At 40.0% G+C, this 19817-nt stretch overlaps 1 protein-coding gene across 9 annotated transcripts in view; it reads right to left on the bottom strand.

The window, feature by feature from the left end:
• gab1 (GRB2-associated binding protein 1) overlaps window positions 1–19817 on the bottom strand; it is a 215251-nt gene that overhangs the window by 46461 nt on the left and 148973 nt on the right. For all 9 annotated transcript variants that reach the window (XM_048548000.2, XM_048548314.2, XM_059642919.1 and 6 more), the window contains one exon: window positions 616–829. In XM_048548000.2, the coding sequence (XP_048403957.1) occupies window positions 616–829 (214 nt within the window). The remainder of the gene's footprint in view (window positions 1–615; window positions 830–19817) is intronic.

Genomic DNA, 19817 nt, shown 5'->3' with positions numbered 1-19817 from the left:
AGGGATTAAAGATTGAATTAAGAAAATCAGGTAATCAACATAAAAGTGAGAAATTTTTGCAAAGTGATCGAATGAGAGTAATAAATTCTAAGATCCAAAAGCTGAATAGAAGCAGACCAAAGATAATTTCACCTCATTTCCTCATCTAGTGACCATGTAATCACCATTCCCATATGTTCAACTCTGTCAAATTGGTCATTACCTCACACAAGTTTGCTTAAATTAAACAACAGCAGTACACGAACGATGGACGTCTATAATTTCTTTCTATATGTATAGACACTAACATTCAATATTTCTGAAAAGCTGCATGGATCAAGCATGAAAGAAGCAAACAAACAAACATCATTGTATTGTTTTCAAAATGCAAGATCTTGACTCAATAGCTCAACTAGCTCTTAATGCCCAGATCAGCTGAAAATTCAACACTGAACCTCCAAAAATAAGTAGCCATTTAGAAGTTAAAGCATTCAATAACCACAGACAAAAAGTGAAACTTGCATATCTATTTCAAATGAATAGCAGTTTGGAGAAACAAATTAAGAACTGTCTGTCTTAAGAAGTGTGATGGCATTCATAAATAATGCTGAAATTCTTCCCATGCACTCATCTTACCTGGCAGGTTCAGGCTTTTTGCTTTCACAGTTGGCTAACCATAGATAATCCTGTGGATCTTCCTGACTAGATAATGATTCCAGATGTCGCACACTGATCGGTTGATAGGGGGGAGGTAGAGAGCCCATGGAAACTGCTGGCCGTACAGAAGGCTGTACAGAAAGAGGTACCTCAGTACTGACATTGCTGGAGGGATTGGTTGATTTAACAGCATCTATAATAATCAGACACAGAGTAGCTTTTCAATAAATATATAAAGATTAAAAAAACTATTAAAACAAAATTTGAAATTAAAATAATTTCTCATTCTACAATTTAAAAATTAAAATTCATTATGGCAATATGTCCAGCAACCAGTATATTCTGAATGTTCCACCAAATTGTGTTCTGTGAAAATTAAACCAGAAATATTAATTATATGGCACATACTTCAATGCATTGGTTAGACCACAGAACATTCTTACTGTATTTCACTGAAAAAGTTCACACATTTTCCTTGGAGTTCAAATAGGTCAAAGACTCCAGAGGAAACTTTTGTCTTATGTGTCAAATACTTCCGCCCCCATGTGCTTTGACAAGCAAATTATCTGGCTGGAGAAATGTAGGAACCCAGCAAGTCCCCTGAACTGTCTTCTTGCAAACTACAATCAGATACTGGACTAAATCATTATTTTTGGGAGGCCCCTTGTGGAAGGCAAGATAATACTTTAAAAGTTAAAGTTGATGAAGCTGTAAAATTGCTTTGTCACTCAGCATTTCTGGAAGATCTGTTTGGTCTCTCAATCTCAATGTATGGCAACCCTAAACTGCCCATTGAATACCTCAAGCACAAATTTCTATACGATGCAAAACCACTGAACTAAAAGGAACACCATTCTTGCAGAGATAAATTATTGGTATGCAGATTAATAGTGAAAAAGTAATAATTCAATTCTTGATATGTTAAATAAGAAAATGATGTATTGTGAGATTATCTCAAGTAAAAAAAATCCAATTACAACCCCAGACAAAATATTGCACTCTCAATACCTGAAAACTTTTCATTGAATTCAGTTGCCCTCTCTGTTCATCTGCATTCAAGGTATGGAATTCTCTCAACATAAAATGAAACAAACAAACGAATAATGATATGAGAAATAAACAACTTTTGTAAACTGGCAGAATCTGATTAAGCCAAAAACCCAGGAAAGGAGTTAATGGCTTAAAAACTGGATCTCTTTTTGATGACCTATTTTAATTAGATGATTGTTACAATTTGATGATCCACTAAAATGTATGTTCCTTGTGTTTAGTCACAGATCCATGAAGCAGAGTTTGAAACAATTTTCTTGAGGGCTATCTTTTGATTTTCAGGGGCTGCTTTTACTTTTTGGAGGCTCCACTATATTTCAGCTCCTCATGGCATTAGCAAGTCTATTACAGGATGAAGTTCATGCTAAATGACAGAAAGTAAATTTTTGGACTGTGTATATCACTAACAAGTTTGGCTTCAGTAAGATGTCAAGGCGTCTTTACCCATGAGCTAGGTTGCCTGTTAACTCAAAAATTCCACTCATCAACTAAGCACAAGTCCCAATAGTAAACCATTATTCATAACTCAGCTGTACCACAGGGAAATTAAAATTGGGCAGGCCATATCTCCCCTGGATGTTTTTCTTCAAGGTATTTTTGATTTGAAAACTGCAAAGTGTTTCTTGTTTCTCAGATTGTTATAACTCCTGTTACGTCCAGATATGGGGGTAGGGTGTGGGAATCAGCTCCTCCATCCTCCCCTTTGATTAGTCACTGAGATTTTACATTTCTTTCATCACAGAGCATTATTACATTGCCACTAAAATGTGGCTCGTGTGCAAAATTAAAGGAGCCAATTACAAGGCTGTCTTAATTAAGAGAAAGGACTTCTATCATCATTTGAGGGTTAGTAAATAATAACACATGACCAATTACAAGCGTTTATACCCATGTTTGTGTGTGTAAAAAGGGAGGAAGAGTACCAGTACAGAAAGGATAATGGAAGATGTTATTGATAGTGAGAAAGATGGTTTCAGGCTCCAGTCCGAGATCGATCCGTTGGTAAATGGAACAGAACAATAGCAGATGTAATTTAATCCTGAAGTATTAGATAATGCATTTTGAGTGTCCCAGCATGGGAAGAATATACATAATGAATTGTAGGTCCCTGGGGAGTACAGGGGAACAAACACTTGGTGAACAAGCCCATAGATCCCTAAAGGTGTCAGAACAAGTAGATAGATGGTGAAGGCGGCATATGGGAGGCTTGCCTTCATTAGCTGGGGCGTAGAATATAGGAGCAGGAAAGTCTTATTGCAACTTTATAGAGCATTGGTTGGGCCACAGACGGAATGTTGTGTGCAGGTCTGGTTGCACAGGAGTGCAGAGGATATTCACCAAGTTGCTTGGGATCAAAGGTCTCAGCGAGAGCATGACGAGTGCAGGAAATTCAGATTAGCACACCTTTGGTGGTGGATATGTTAGTGCAGACTGAAGAGGCTGAAGGATATTTTCTGCTTGGTATGACTCAGAGGTACAGAATGGGTAGACAATGGCAATCTTTCCCCCAAGGCAGACATGCATAAAACAAGAGGGTACAAGTTTAAGGTTGGGAGTAAGTGGTTTAGAAGGGGACTGGCAGAAAACTATTTTCACTCAGAAGGTGGTGGAAATTAGAAATATGTTGTTTGAGGGGGTAGTGATGGAGGAAGATACTCTTGCAACAGTTAAGAAGCACTTGGATGAACACTTAAAATGTCAGGACATTGTAGGCTATGGTCCAAATGCAGGTAAATGGAAATAGTATAGCTTGGGATGACAAGGCATACAGCAGGGTTCAGCAGAAGGGTCCAGACCTAAAACATCAGCTTTCCTGCTTCTCTGATGCTGCCTGGCCTGCTGTGTTCATCCAGCTGTACACCTTGTTATCGCAGACTCCAGCATCGGCAGCTCCTACTATCTCTTGGTATAGCTTGGTTTTTGTTACTTGGTATAGACACGGTAGGCTATCTATATAGGCTATCTTTATCTATGCTGCAATGATTATGACTCTAAGATGCAGCTGAGAGTCCTCAAGTGTTAGAACATAAGAAACAGTCCATAGTAGGCCATGCAGGCCCTCAAAACCTTGCCCTTCATTCCACAAGATCTGTCTCAGGTCTGACTGACGGTTTGTGCCCATTCCTCACAGCTCTTAACTCATCTCCAGCAATGGAGCCTTCACAACTCTGGAGTACAGAATTCCAGGCATTCACCAACCCTGCAGGACAAGAAATTTTCTTCACATCTCAGTTTTAAACTAATGACCCCATTATTTAGTCATTATGTCCCCTAGTTCAAGATTTTCCCACTAGTGAAAACATCTTTTCTTTATCTACTGTGTCAAGTCCTCACAGAATCTTTAATGTTTCATCATCACCACCACTCATTTGTCTAAGCTCTAATGACTACAGGTTTGATCTGTTTAGCCGTTCTTGACAAGTCAACCCCTTCATCCCAGGAATCAGCCTAGTGAATCTCTTTTGAATTGTGAATGCAGTATTTCCTTTCTTGAATAGAAGAACCAAAACCAGTGTTCCCTTGAAGGTGTACAGTTGCTTGGAGGATTCACACACATCCATTGGTTGGTAGAGGCATTGACTTCCACTTCTGGGAGGAACAGCCATGCAAGAACCTCAGGAGCCTGCACAATGGCAGGAAAACGAGAGAGAATGTAAACCAAAACTGTACACTGTACCCCAGGTAAGGAACCACCAACATCTTGTACATTTGTAACAAGGATTTCCTATTATCCAACTCCAACCCTTTAGCAATGAGGTTATTTCCACCCACTGTGCTAAGGCAATGATTATTTATTTGATGGATTCTATGTGTTCTATACCCTCAAACTTAATAGAAGTTCATTCCAAGCACTGAGTACCCCTCAAGTGAGGGATAAATTATCCTTACTGACTGTAATTTTGAACCTTCTGTTCATTTGATCCTGAGTCACATTTTTCCTTTGTGTTTTCAGGCTGTGTGGGCATCACTGGCAAGGCCAAAATTTGTTACCCATCCTAGTTTCTGAACCAAGTGGCCATGTAGGCTATTCCATAAGGCTGTTAAAAAAAAAAAACAACCAGATTGCTGTGGGTCTGAAATCACATTCAGGCCAAATTTTGGTAAGGGTGGCAAATTCACTATTGCCCTTTAGGAAAGATAATCAGATGGGCCTTTAAAAGAAATCAATTATCAATGTTAGTTGTCATAGTCACTATTACTGAAACTAGCTTTCAATTCTATACTAACTTATAAAAATTTCATGGTGGGTCTTGAACCCATGTCTCTCGACTAAAAGCCTGGGCCTATGGATTACTAATCCATTTATAATGCCACTACATCACCATCTGCTTCCTTGTATTACCCACTGATTGATTTAAAATTGAATTGAAGAGGATTACAATTGTAATGTTAACTTACTAGGATTTCCTGCCACACACCACTTTTTCCAAAAAACAAAATCACAAGTCCAAGTCTTAACTTTTCCATGGGACTAGGACACTCTGAATTAACCTCATTAGCCTTTTCCTGCACTTCCTCCAGCACTTGAAGGTATCCTATTTTCCTTAGTGACTAGAACCTGATATAGCACTCGAGACATAGCTTGGCCAGAGATTCCTTAAACTCTTACTCTATTCCTAACATTCTTCTGGCTTGTTGACTGGCTCTGTGAATTGGCTCAGCTGGATGTCTTGAGCATCACATCTTTGAAGACCCAAGTCATCATGTCTCTACAGCTTCAGGCTTATTTATTTCCATGGAATTTGTAGAATATTTTTACCACGTGCTTGCCATTTTCAATACTCTACATCTGACATTTCTGGATTTCATCTACCACTGTCTGCCACAAACATTCCAGTTTAACTCATTTTGTAATTTCAGGGCTATCTTCCAGGGATTCCACAGCTTTCTTCAAATTTAAAATTCTGCAAGTTTAGCAAATATTCATTGACATCTTGGATTCACAAAATCAACATAATTTAGAAATAGTGATACTCCTAACAGTGGGCCTTAGGTCCTTTCCCTCCACAAAAATAGGTGGAAAGGCAGATTGCAAGTGGGGTATGAACAATTTATGGAGAGATAGCGATAGATTAAGTCAGTGGGGAAAAACGTTGGTAAATGGAGTATAATGTGAGAAAATGCAAAGCTCTTCATTTTGGAATGGAAAACAAGTTATTTATTTAAAATGGAGATTAAGTGCAGAAAGCTGAAAAGGGTCTTGGGGTACTTTTACATGAAACAAAGTTAGCACACAGGTGCACCAGGCAGTCAGGAAGGCTAATGGAATTTTGGCCTTTATTCTGAGGGATTAGAGTACAAGAGTAGGGACTTACAAGGTGCCGGAGTACGGTGAGCATTTTTAATCCCTGTATGCAAAGATATCATTTTACCCGGAGGCAGTTCAGAGAAGGTTCACTAGTATATCTCTGGTATGTACGGTTAATCTAATGAACAAAAGCTAAAGAGGTCAGGACTCTACTCACTGTAGTTTAGAAAAATGAGAGGTGATCTCTTGAAACATTTAGAATTCTTAAGGGGCTATGGGTAAAGGCTGAGAGGATATTTCCCCTGTTGGAAGAGTCTAGGCCCAAAAGGGCGAAGTCTTAGAATAAAGGGATGTCAATTTAAGACTGATAGGAGGAGGAATTCAATCCCTTAGTGGGTTGTGGCATCTTGCCTCCAAGAGCTGTGGGGGCAATGTCTTTGGGTACATTTAAGGCAGAAATAGATTTTGATTAATAGGAGAATAAGAGTTATGGGTAAAGAGCAGGAAAGTGGATACATGTAGTGTTCAATTAGTGATAATCCTAGTGAATGGTAAAACAAGTTCAAGGGGCTATTCCTGTTCCTATTTCTTACAATTTTAGTGATCTGAGGGCTTTTGTGGCACAGTGAAGTGCCCCTACTTTTGAGCCAGGAGGCCTGGGCTCAGGTCCCGTGTGTTCCAGAGGTAAGTAACAACATTCTCTAAATACATCTTAATTGCGATGAAGGTTTCTGCCTCTACTACTTTTACTGGCAGAGAATTTCAGATTCCTATAATCTTCTGGGTGAAAAAAAAATTTCCTCCCATCTCCTCGAAACTTCCTGCCTTAACCTTAAATCTATACTTCCTGGTCATTTATCCCTCCATTAGGGGAAAGTTTCTTCCTGTCTGACCTTCCTAAGCCCCTCAATTTTATGCACCTCAATTATATCCCCTTTCAACCCCCTCTGCTTTAAGGAGAACAACCCCATTCTGTACAATCTCTTTTCACCACTCAAACTCTCCAGCCCAGGCACCATCCTGGTAAATCACCTCTGCATCCTCTCCAATGTTATCACATCCCTCCTAAAATGCAGATTTCAGAACAGTACACAACATTCTAGCTATAGCCTAACCAATCTTTAAGCAATGCTAGCACGGCTTCTGTGTTTTTAAACTTCATGACTCGGCTAAAATAGACAGGCATCCCATATGCCTTCTTAACCACTTTATTCACCTGTCCTGATACCTTAATGGACCGGTGTGCATGCACACCAAGGTCTCTCTGCTCCTCAGTGCTTCCCAGGCTCCTACGGTTCATCACATTTCCACTTGTCTTGTTTGTCCACTCGCCTAGTGACCAAAGGCAGATATCAGGGGAAAATGATGCAAGGAAATAATATTTACACAGCTTAAAAATACAACAAACTTACCATTCTAATACACACAGAAGATGCTGGACTCTTCTTCAGAGTTATAGCAAACCCTGAACGTTAATTCTTTCTCTTTCCACAGATGCTGCCTGACTTGAATTTCTCCAGCACGGTGTTTGTTTCAGATTTTCAGCATCTGCAGTATTTTTCTTTTATCAATCAAACACTCTACAACCTATCCACGTGTGTACCTCTGTGCAACTACAAATTGTCTCCATTTTCATAGCACTCTAAGGGTACAGTGCCTGTAGCTTCAGCAAGTTGCACATGTCCAAGCTCTCACAGCTAAAATGCTCTTGGGTCAACATCTTTCAAGATTGGAGCCTGTGAGGGTCCATCTGCACCTACACAGAGCAGAATTAGCCATCTGGATGAGAGTCAGAAAGAAGGTGCTTTACTTAAAATTTTCTGCCCTATTTAAGAGTATGAGACTAAGATTAACACTGGCTCTCATGGCTTCTCTGACACACTTGAATCATGAAACAGGCATGCATTAATTTAGCAACACTAATGTCAAACAAACAATTGACAAAGCCAATGTAATTTGGACAGCTGAAATTTCTGATTCAAACTGCTTTCCCATTTGTCAGAAATTCTCTCTTCACGAAGCAGTCATCCTTCTGATGACGATCCCTTTTCTGATGAAGGGTCTAGGCCTGAAATGTCAGCTTTTGTGCTCCTAAGATGCTGCTTGGCCTGCTGTGTTCATCCAGCTTCATACTGTTGTCCTTCTTGTGTTGACCTTGTTCTCTATCCAAAGTGTTTCTTTTTTTAAAATGCACCTTACTTCCTCCCACAGGTTTCAATTTATTTCATGTTCTATTTGTCCTTGACATATGACTACATTGCTGCCCCTTCTGTCCCTCTGTGACTCCATAATCAACCTCAAATGCATTTCCATTCAGAGTTCAATCGAATCTGATATTTTAACCATATTGTTGTCCTTTATTTCTAAAGATCATTATATTTTAATGTGCAAAAATAAGTTGTTTTCTTTCACTCTGCTAGTCATTCTCCCTGTACCTGTAAACACACACACTAATATCTTTCCAATATGGCACATGGCTACATATCCTCCCTTCCTCTCTCCCCTCTACTCTCAACATCCTCAGTCTTCCCACTCCTTCTTACCTCTATCTCCTCACAATGTTTCCTGTAATGATTGGGAGGGGGGGGGGGGGGGGGGGGGCAGGTCCATTGACTGTAAGATTCTTGATTAGCCCGGGTTAGCAACCCAAATCAGGGAGCTCTGGCTGACAGATATAAACAGGAGATTCATGGTGTCTCCTCATTCTAGAGGCTGGCTCTGAGGTGGCTGGTCAAAGCCGATGTACTGCACACATGTAAATAAGGGGTGACTTGGGCCTCTGTCGTTACTTCATCTCCCAAGTGTTCAGTTTTGTACCTATCTTTTTAATACTGAAGTGTTCCTATTACTTGGCATTTTATTCTCATTCAAATCATTAATAGAAAAGGCGTGGTAAATAAATTTGTGGACCACAACAAAATTGGTGTCATACTGACAGTGGTGGTGGTCGTTATCTAAAATTACAAAGGGACCTTGATCAAACAGGCCAATGAGCTAAAAGGTGGCAGATGGAGCTCAATCTGGATAAATACAAGGTATTGTACTTTGGTACAACCAACAGGACTAGGACTTGTACAATTAATGGTAGGGCCTTGAGTAGTATTGTAGAACAGAAGGACCTAGGGGTTCAGGTACATAATTCTTTGAAGTTTGGGTCACATATAGACAGGGTGGTTAACAAGGCATTTAGCATGCCTGCCTTCAGTGCTCAGTCCTTTGAGTATAGGAGTTGGGAAGGTTAAGGACATTGCCTAGGCACCTTCTGGAATGCTGTCTAGCTCTGGTCGCCCAATTATAGGAAGGATATTATTAAAGTGGAAAGGGTTCAAAAGAGTTTTACTAGGATGTTGCTGGGTATGGAAGGTTTGAGTTATATATTAAAGAAAAGGCTGGATCGGCTGTGACTTTTTTTCTACTGGAGTGATTTAAGGTGACCTTATCGAGGTTTATAAAACAACAAGGGATAATAGATTGGGTTGGTGGTAGGTGTCTTTTGCCTATGATGAGGTTTTCAAGACTCAGGGACACATATTTAAGGTCAGAGGAAAGAGATTTAAAAAAGAAAATGAAGGGTGAATGTGAAGAGAGTGGTTCAAATGTGAAATGAACTTCCTGAGGAAGTGGTAGAAGTGGGTACAATTACAATGTTTAAAAGACACTTGGATAAGTAGATGAACAGGAAAGGTTTGGAGAGATATGGGGCAGGTACAGGCTGGTGGGACTAGTTTAGTTTGGGATTATGTTTGGCATGGATTGGTTGGACCAAAGGGTCTGTTTCTGTATTCTATGACTCTGAATTTATGAATCTATGAATGATGAAGGGACAGTGTTTTATTGCTACCAGAGAGTCAGCCACTCATTTAGCATTTCAACCTTATTGGTAAACACCCCTCTTTATTAAAGACAGAGGATAATTTTCAATGATTTCTTTGGGCACCAAAGAGACTCCAAGGTGACCACGGGGTTTTCACCTGAAATGCTGGTTTATTCCAAATTCAGACTGAAGGGGAGTGAATCACTTGCTGGGAATGACTGGTTGGAGATGGCCTTTGTCAATTATGGGTCAAAGCCTGAAATGTTGTCTAAGTGTTGCTGTATGTGGATTGCTTCATTCTCGTAGAAGTTGTGAATGCACGGTTTTCAGTTCCAATCATCAGTGAAACTTCTGCTTCTGACTAAATGACAGATAAAGGTTATTGAAGGAGGTAAGGATGGCTGGACTAGGACAATATACAGAGGAACTAGACAGACAATACTGATTACCACCAACTAAACCCATCTTCCTTAGACTCTAACCGGTGGACAATTTTCTCCCATGGTTCTCAATTTTAACTGCTCTCCTTGGTCAAATACCATTTATGTCAAGGACTCTAACTTCCCCTCTGGAATTCAGCTTTTGTCGTCTGTTTGGACTGAGACTGTCAACAAGAACTGGACCAAAATGTGGTCATGACTGAACTGAACAGCCTCTTTAGGTCTTGGAGGACCCAGTCGAAGTTTTTCAACCAATGCTTGTATTTCCAATATATTTTATTAAGGTTGGGATTTCTTGTTTCAGTTTGGCAGGACTTGATAAGAACTAACCTAACAGTACCACTGCGTTATGGATGGATGTAATATTTAACTCATACTGACGGTGTATTTAGGTGATGAAAGATCAGTCAAATATTCTAAATCAGACAACTTAAGTGTCCAAACTCTTCAACAGAAACAAAGCTACTAGCATGGTCTGCTATCCTGACAAACTGTTGTTTCCCCTAACTCTTCAAATCCTGAGGTGATCTATCCTCCTGTTCACCTACAAAAGTGATCTGGCCTACTGATTCATTCAGCAAGTCCCATCCAGAAATGTTGCCATCCAGACGTCTTATCAACTATCTCACAGGAAATCCCTTGAGGCAAGCAAAAAGAAAACACAACAGGGAAATGAATATGGTCAGTACATTTAAAAAAAAAGACAATACTTTGAGAAAGTTCTAACAAAGGGACATTGACATGAAATACTTAATCTGTTTCACTCTCTCCACAAAGGTTGCCTGACCGGTTGAGCACTTCCAGAATTTTATGTTGTATCAATGTGGACTTCACCAGTTTCAAAATCTCCCCTTCCCCTACTGCATCCCCAAACCAGCCCAGTTCATCCCCTCCCCCCACTGCACCACACAACCAGCCCAGCTCTTCACCCCCACCCACTGCATCCCAAAACCAGTCCAACCTGTCTCTGCCTCCCTAACCGGTTCTTCCTCTCACCCATCCCTTCCTCCCACCCCAAGCCGCACCCCCAGCTACCTACTAACCTCATCCCACCTCCTTGACCTGTCCGTCTTCCCTGGACTGACCTATCCCCTCCCTACCTCCCCACCTACACCCTCTCCACCTATCTTCTTTACTCTCCATCTTCGGTCCGCCTCCCCCTCTCTCCCTATTTATTCCAGTTCCCTCCCCCCATCCCCCTCTCTGATGAAGGGTCTAGGCCCGAAACGTCAGCTTTTGTGCTCCTGAGATGCTGCTTGGCCTGCTGTGTTCATCCAGCCTCACATTTTATTATCTTGGAAATCTCCAGCATCTGCAGTTCCCATTATCTCTGATACTAGATTCACCAGGTTGTTGCCTAGGCTGCGGGCAATTCAGCTCTAGACTAAAACTAGATAGGCTGGGTTTTGTTTACCCTCACAGCAGAGCAGGCTGAAGGGGGAATCCAACTGAAATTTTTGAAAGTTCTTGCTGACAGGGTAGATAAAGAGAAACATTTCCTCTTTGTAGAAAGGTCAATAACTCTCTTAGTAGAGGGGCACAGAGTAGGAGTAGGGCTTTCAGAAAGTAGTTGAGGAAAAATCTTTTCAGAGTTGTGGGTGTCTGGAACTCCCTCTCTAAAAAGGATGGTAAAGGTGGGAGCTCTCAAAACTTGAGAATTATTTGAATGAAGACTTGTAATGCCATAGCATACAAGGCTGCAGGCCAAGTCCTAGAAAATGGGATTAGATTAAATAGATGCTTGATGACCAGTGGAGACACAATGAGCTGAAGGCCCTCCACCTGTGCTCTAAACACCATGACTCTCAGAACTTCAGATAGAAACAGCGACAACAGCATTTGCCCATGCTTTACATAAATTAGAATCTATGATGGCTTCAAACTGTTCTTCATAACATGGATGTAAACAAAGACTCAAAACATGTCAAGGGCTTATATGTCGTGAAATACAACAAGAGACACACAAGATCTTCTCAGATATAAATACACATCTGGATGACTTGATCCCTTCAATGTCCCAAGTTACAAATCACAGTTGTACATTTCAAAATTGGGGTCCACTTTCTATATGTTACTAACTTGGAATTTCATTGTTGAGTGAGACACTTTGAATCCAACCACCAGCCTCCATTAGGCCAATGACAAAAATCATTATTTTTGCCTCAGAATTTCAGGAAATAATAACACAGACTGTGTAATTGATCGTTCCTATACTATTTCTGCCGTTAAGGCTATCCAAAGCTATTCTGTCACTGACATGTGAATTACCATTGAAATCCATGCTTAAAGTTTGTTATTTCCAGACTATTTCTCAAAAGACCCAGAGCTCCACCCTACATGAGCTGCCTTACCCAGAATTTACATCACCTGAACCACGTAACACCAAAAATATTGCTCATCCGTCCATACAGATTTCCATAGTAGGGGTTTAGTGACAGCAACTGAAACATTGCTCTTGCCATGGCTTTGTTGAGGCTAGCTTGAAGTCTGGTTGCAGAGTGAAGGGTGTGTTATGATCTCCTAGAGGTCAACCGTTGAAAAGAATCCCCAAAGTGGCATTGGATAAAAAACACTGGCCAAGGTTTCACTCCGTGGAAACTTTTACCATAAGAAACCAACCAAAGCCAACAACTCAAGCATTTCTTTTAAAAGCAAAAAGGAAACTGCAAAGAGATAAATTTAATTTTAAATTGTTGATTCAAATGTACACCTCACCGAGTTACAAGTACTAATTCCAAATAAATGAGCCATATGAGCACTCTACCAGGGTCAGCAGTGCAGCCTCTGCTATGTGGGACCTCTCCCTTTCTACTTTATCTTTTTGGCCCTTGATTTGTATTCTCCAGCAACCATATTTCAGGTCAAATTCCCAGTGTAACCACTAACAAAAGTGCAGATGAGCAAATCATCTCATTTGGGTCACAACAATCCTAACGACACAGAATCCCCATTCCAAACCTAAACTGGTAACCTCTGACAATCTTGTATTGTGTCCAATCCACAATCCTTTGCTCCTCATCTCCCTGCTCCTTTCAAATGTATAACACGCAGTAACAATTTCTGCACTATTCTCAGAGACCTGCTTCAATCAGGAACAGTTCAAATACTGCCAAATAGAAATATTGTTCCATACAGAGAACTTTGCTAGCTTTTCCTCACCTGAATTCCTAGATTTCTGAACTGCCTGCAAAAAAGACAGACTGAAAATAAAAACAACTACAATAATCTCCGTTTACCCTCTTCTACTTAACAGTTCATCCCTATGGTAACCTCCAATTACAAGGGAATTTCTTGGAACCAAATGTCAAAATCATGAAACAATGATCCTCTTTCAAAATACTCCCCAGTCCACTTTGATCTAAAAGGGACAAAGGAAAATACAGGATTTTGCCACCTCAGTCATCACAGGTGCTTTGGGAGTGGATTTCAAGAAAAGTGGTTTTTCGAGCTGTGATCAGAAGAAATTTCGACTACCTAAAGTAAATACATAACTGAAGTTTTCTTGCTGTGGGGAATCAACCTAAAAATACCCAATCTTTCAGGACAAATATCCACACCCTTTCCATGACACACTCTGAACAAACATTAAAATCTATATATCATGGCCCTATGAGTCATGTGTAGCTCTGAACATCAAGACAACGTAGCACTCGGAAGGCCCTGACAAGGGCTTAGTAATGTCTTTGAGACTAAGTGCGCCCTTTACTTCTTTGTTGTGCACAACTGATTCTTGCAAATGCCCAGAACCTGCAAATGTTAGATTTTGCATGGTCGTACATACGCAGTAACCTCGAGGGGTGATCCAGGTGGGAACTTTCAACTCATTGTGGGCTACACAGCTTAGAGGAAATATTGCTTCAGACTATCTTGAGAGGCATTGTCAGCACTGATCAGTACATTGGGAACTTGAAGTTTGTTATCCTTTCATATTGAAGCTCGAGCAAAAAAAAAAATCAATTGTGTCCAGTGGGCTGACTTTAGGGTCAATCAAATAGTCAAATGTTCGATTCTAAATGATTAAATACTCCTGAAATTTTACAGCTATAAACAGTCCCACAGCCAGTATTGGCAGCATACTGGAATGAGTTTTGTTAGTGTCACCAGTGATGGAAGAAGGACAAGTTAACCCCTTATGTGTGAGAGTACACCATCAGAATGCAAGTTTGGCTCTGTGACCTGAATGACAGAATTAATTTCACTGCCCACATTACTGGATGCGAGGTAGTTGACTTCTAGTGGTACCGAGAAAGCTTCATATGAACACTGGTTCAAACCACATGCTGGGTACAAAACCAAATACACTCTGAGAATCACAATTTGTTTCCAACAACAATTGAATTCGCTCAATCATTTTTACATCAATACTACTCTGTCTGTTATTCTTTTGTGTATTTGAAATACTGCAAGCATGACTAATTGATCCTTTCTGAATTATATACAGAAGAATCGTAATGCCAAACAATGTTATGAATACCAAGTCATTTTGTTTGCTAATTCATGCCTTGTGTGGGAAAATCCCTTGCTTTATAATCTCCACCTACTCAAACTACACATCACTTGTTCTCCAGAGAGAAAATAAAAGATTTGTTCATTCGACTGCTCTGGCAAATTTGTTGAGGATGCTCTAACTTAAAAACAGTGAAGATGATTCACTTTACATTAAAGTAAATCATTGAAATAATATCTTCTCTGCTACAATCACACTCCAGTTATATCCTTTTAATTTGATTTCGTAGACAAACCAAATGGGGGGCACAATGACAGCTAGAATTGCTGTAAGCATTCAGGCTCTGTCCCATAAGCTCTTTCCTATACTAAATCATTTTCATTGAAAAAAGATTAAAGGTGAGTGCAGTTAATGCCTTGCAGCTAAGATTTTTAAAAATCTAAATGGGAACATGGGTTTTTTGAGTGTATCTGCAAAAACTTTAAACAATTCAAAACAGACGTCAACCTTATCATGTTTGCTTTGCATACAGAGTTATCTATCAGAGTACTTTGATGAATTACATCACTATAAACTGTTACTATTCCCATTAAAAAAAAACTTCTGTACAATAGAAATGCTACATTCTACAAGAACATGCCTCTTATGATTATATTACTCAAAGAATGAGGAACTAATTGTTATAGAACATAGAACAGGACGACACAGGAATGGGCCCTTCAGCCCACAATGTTGTGCCAAATGTGACACCAACTTAAACTAATCCCTTCTGCCGGTCCTTGGTCCATACCCCTCCAATTCTTGCATATCCATGTGCGTATCTAAATGTCCCTTAAACACCTCTGCTGTATTTGCCTCCACCACCACTCCTGGCAGAGCGTTCCAGATTCCTACCACTGTGTAACAAACTTGCCCCTTACGTTTCCTTTGAACTTTCCCCCTGTCACCTTAAATGTATTAGTGTTAGACACTTCAACTCTGGGAAAAAGATTCTGACATCAACTCTATCTAGGCATCTCAATTTTATAGACTCCTATCAAGTCACCTCTTGGTTTCCACCATTCCAGAGAAAACAACCCGAATTATTCTAGCTTCTCCTTATAGCTTATACCTTCAAATCCAGGCAGCAGCATCTTCAGAGTCTCCATATCCTTTCTGTAAAGTGGCAACCAAGATTGAATGCAGTACTCCAAGTGTGGCCTAACAAAATTCTTATAAAGCTGCAACATGACTCCTAACTCTTGTAACTCAATTCCCTGACCAATAAAGGAAAACATGCCATACGCCTTCTTTACCACCCTATCTACTTCTGTGCCATGTTTCAGGGAGCTACAGACTTGAACCCCAAGATCTGTCTGTACATTAAATGCTGCTTATGGTCCTGTCATTTACAGTATACTTTTCCTTAACATTTGAACTTCCAAAGCTTAGCACCTCACACTTACCCAGATTAAACTCCCTCTGCCATTTCTCCACCCATATCTGAAACTGATCTATATCTTGCTGTACCCTTTGACAACCTTTTACATTATCCACAACTCCATCAATGTTGTCCGCAAACTTACTAACCCACACATCTACATTTTCATCCGAGTCATTTCTATCTATCACAAACAGCAGAGGTCCCAGTACAGATCCCTGTAGAACAACACTCGTCACAGGCCTCCAGCCAGAAAAACATCCTTCAACGACTACCCACTGCCTTCTATGGCCAAGCCAATTCTGAATCCACATCTTAACTTATACTTATTCATAGCTATCTTAGAAACTAAGGAGTTGTGATCATTGTTTCCAAAATGCTCTCCCACTGAAATGTCAGTCACATGGCCACGCTCATGAGCCAATACAAGGTTCAGTTTGGTCCTTCCTCTCATTGGACTGTGTACTATTTCAAGAAAATCATCTTTATTGAAAGATGATTCATGTGAAAGTTATATGAAAATGCAGCCCAGAGTGCCACATACATTATTGCATTGTAGTCATGTGCCAAGTAAAAACTTGTCAATCCACTGTGATGTAAATTGGATACAGCAAAACTGTTTATTTTGGGTAACTTGAGCAGACAGGATTTTCTGAAAGGAGAATTCTGGCTTCTAAAATTGATTATGACTCAAGCCACTTGAGAAATAAATGACAGCTAAGGAAGAAAGTCAATCTCAAATTAATTATAGGGTCATATGGGTTGTGTGTTTCAGTGTCCAAGCAGTTTAGACTTCACTCAGCACAATTGGCTTGGAGGGAACATTTCTTTTAATCAGAATTCAATTACAATTTTGTGCATGCAGGGTGAAGGCTTTTTTTTAAATTAAAATTTTAAAAAGTAACCTTGAAAACAAAAGGTCTATCTTAACACAGTAGAATCTCTGATATAGCCAAGCTAAAAGTTGGAGAGTCAGCTTATAAATACAAGACTCTACAGTTAAGTCTGAGGACTGATCTGAGGTCCCAGTGCTCAAGATACATATAATGCTTGCTTTGAACTGGGAATCTACACTCTTGGAATCAAGAGTAAGATTTGTCAGGAAACATTGCTGGAAGCAAGCAGAATGCCCATGAAATTTTTGCCATTATGCAAACCTTTGAAACAGTACACAGACCATGTGGTTAATCTTCCAACAGTCTGATAAGTATCTGACTTGAGCTTTTGGAGTGGTAAGGCAAATATTTGTGTGTAGTAGGAAAGCTGGATTTAAGAAGATTAATTTGGAATACAAGTAACTTCGTTGTATCTTTAAAATCGTCAACGTAGAATGCAGTTATTAGTAGTTATACTGAATTTTGTGCAGTAAAACTATTTTAATTTAAACTGTACGCACTGCAGCAATTAATACTTGGATTTTCAGACTAACAATGCATATTGCTGATCTGTACAAAGATCATAACATGATCAGACTGTCAGCCACATGGAGAGTAGCAAGAAATATATAAATTGTCAGTTTGAGCATTTAGTGTCTCTTGGACAAATATTTCTAACTTAAAGGAATAATAAGACACAATGCAATAGTTACAAGTAAAACCCTAAATATCTTAAAACAAACTTAAATGCTGAATTAGCTTGAAAACTCCATCAAATTAGTGCCAGTGTGGGATAGAGAGAAAAACAGTGAATGATGTGAAACAAAAATGGTGCTGCTACTGCAAAAAGCATCAAGTTCCAGTGAATGTTGAGCTGGGAGGCTGCTGATTTCATAGAGGCTTTTGAGAAGTTTTATTTAAACTGCACTGACACTCACCTGGTTTCTGAAAGGCACTAGTGACAAGGAAAGGGTTAGCCACATCCTTTTGTGGGCAGGAGAAGAAAGAGTCAATTCATTTAACAGCTGAAGCTGAGTTGAAGAGGGCAATGTTTTCAGAAAATTTCAGAACTTATCTCCAGTTAAATTCAAATCATCCCAGATCCACCAATAGGAATCAAGGCATGAGGCAGAAGCCAGTTGGGCCTGTTGACAACTTAAGAGCAAATTGAAAAACACAGCTGAAAGATGTAGATTTTAGAACAACGGAACACATTTGGTGCTCTTCACACCCTGAAGTACATAAAGAACACACTAGGATAACAAGTTCACAACATCACATGCTATAGACACAACGCACATGAAGCCACTAGTATATGGATAAAGGCACTGATTAACCAACCGACTAATTTTCAGTGAAATCAAAAAAGGGAGGCAACAGGGTAGGTTCAGTGAAACAACAGAAGAATCCACCCCACAAATGAGGAAGAAATGCATGATCTGGGGATCACAGAGAGAGAGAGAGAGGAAAAAAAAAAATCATGGAATCCCTACAGTGTGGAAACGGGCCATTTAGCCCATCGAGTCCACACCAACCCTCTGAACAGCATCCCAACTTGTACCCTTTGCCTTTAACATATTGCATACGACTAATCCATTTAGTGTCCAGGGATGTGCAAGCTATGGGAAATTTAGCTTGGTCAATCCACCTACACACATCATTGGACTGTTGGAAGAAACTGGAGTCCCTGGGAGGAAACCCATGCAGGCTCAAGGAGAACATGCAAACTCCACACAAATAGTTGCCCGAGGGTAGGATCGAACCTGGGTCCCTTGCGCTGTGAGGCAACACTGCTAACCACTGAGCCACCATGTTACTCTAAAGGAAACACAAGTTCACAAACAGAAGGAAATGTCTCACATATGGTTCAAATTGTAGAGCTTGTGGAAAGACAAAGAACTGGGAAATAATATGCAGAACAAGAAGATGGTAAATGAGATGTCACTGTCAGAAAAACACGGTGAAGGAACAATGAGGAGGGAAAGAAATCAAATCATCTACACCCCATTATTTTTCAAATTCATTCATGTATGTTGCTGACTGGCAATGTTTATTGCCCATCCCTAGTTGACCTTCAGGTGGTGTTAGTGAGCAGCCTTCTGAAACTATTCTGCAGTCCATTTGGTTTAGGTAGACCTACGATGCTGTTAGGGGAGGGAATTCCAGGATTTTGACCCAGCATCAAGAAATGAATGGTGACAGATTTACAAGTTAGGATGGTGAATGGATTAGAAAGGAAACTTGCAGATAGTAGTGCTCCCATGTATTGGCTGCCCTTGTCATGTTAGAAGATGACGACAGTAGGGCTTTGGAAGGTGCCAAATGTGAGGTCATGACAGATGTAGGAATCATGCAATTACATGAAATGGCTGGATAAGATAGTTCTCTGAAAAAGTAATGTCACTCGATCATTCAGATCAAGTAGCAGGTGAGAAATATGCCCTTAATCATATGAAGCTGAAGTTTGATACTACAGCACAAAGTATGCCAGACGATCTTTAAGATTTGCACGAAAATGGGTCCCAAAGAAGGGTTTTCCGAAACAAAGCACAACAGTATTTGAGTCAACAGACAGAAATACACAGTCACACAAAAGGAAACAATGTTATTTGTTTCACATGAAATAGCTCAGATGGGAGAGCACAAGATTGAAGATCCCTAGTTCAATCCTGGGTTTCTGAGGACATGGGTTCTAACCCCACTATTGCAGATGGTGAAATTTGAATACAATAGAAAAACTAGATTCTCACCTAACAGTGACCATATAACCATGGCCAATTGTTAAAAAAACCCAGATGGTTCACTCATGATGTTCAGAGAACGAAATCTGCAGTCCTACGTGGTCTGGCTTACATGTGATTACAGGTGCAGATATATGACAGCAAT

The sequence above is a fragment of the Stegostoma tigrinum genome, chromosome 1, assembly GCF_030684315.1.
Source record: "Stegostoma tigrinum isolate sSteTig4 chromosome 1, sSteTig4.hap1, whole genome shotgun sequence".
NCBI lineage: Eukaryota > Metazoa > Chordata > Chondrichthyes > Orectolobiformes > Stegostomatidae > Stegostoma > Stegostoma tigrinum.
The sequence above is the reverse complement of the archived record's forward strand: the minus strand, read 5'-3'. Positions and strand labels throughout refer to the sequence as shown.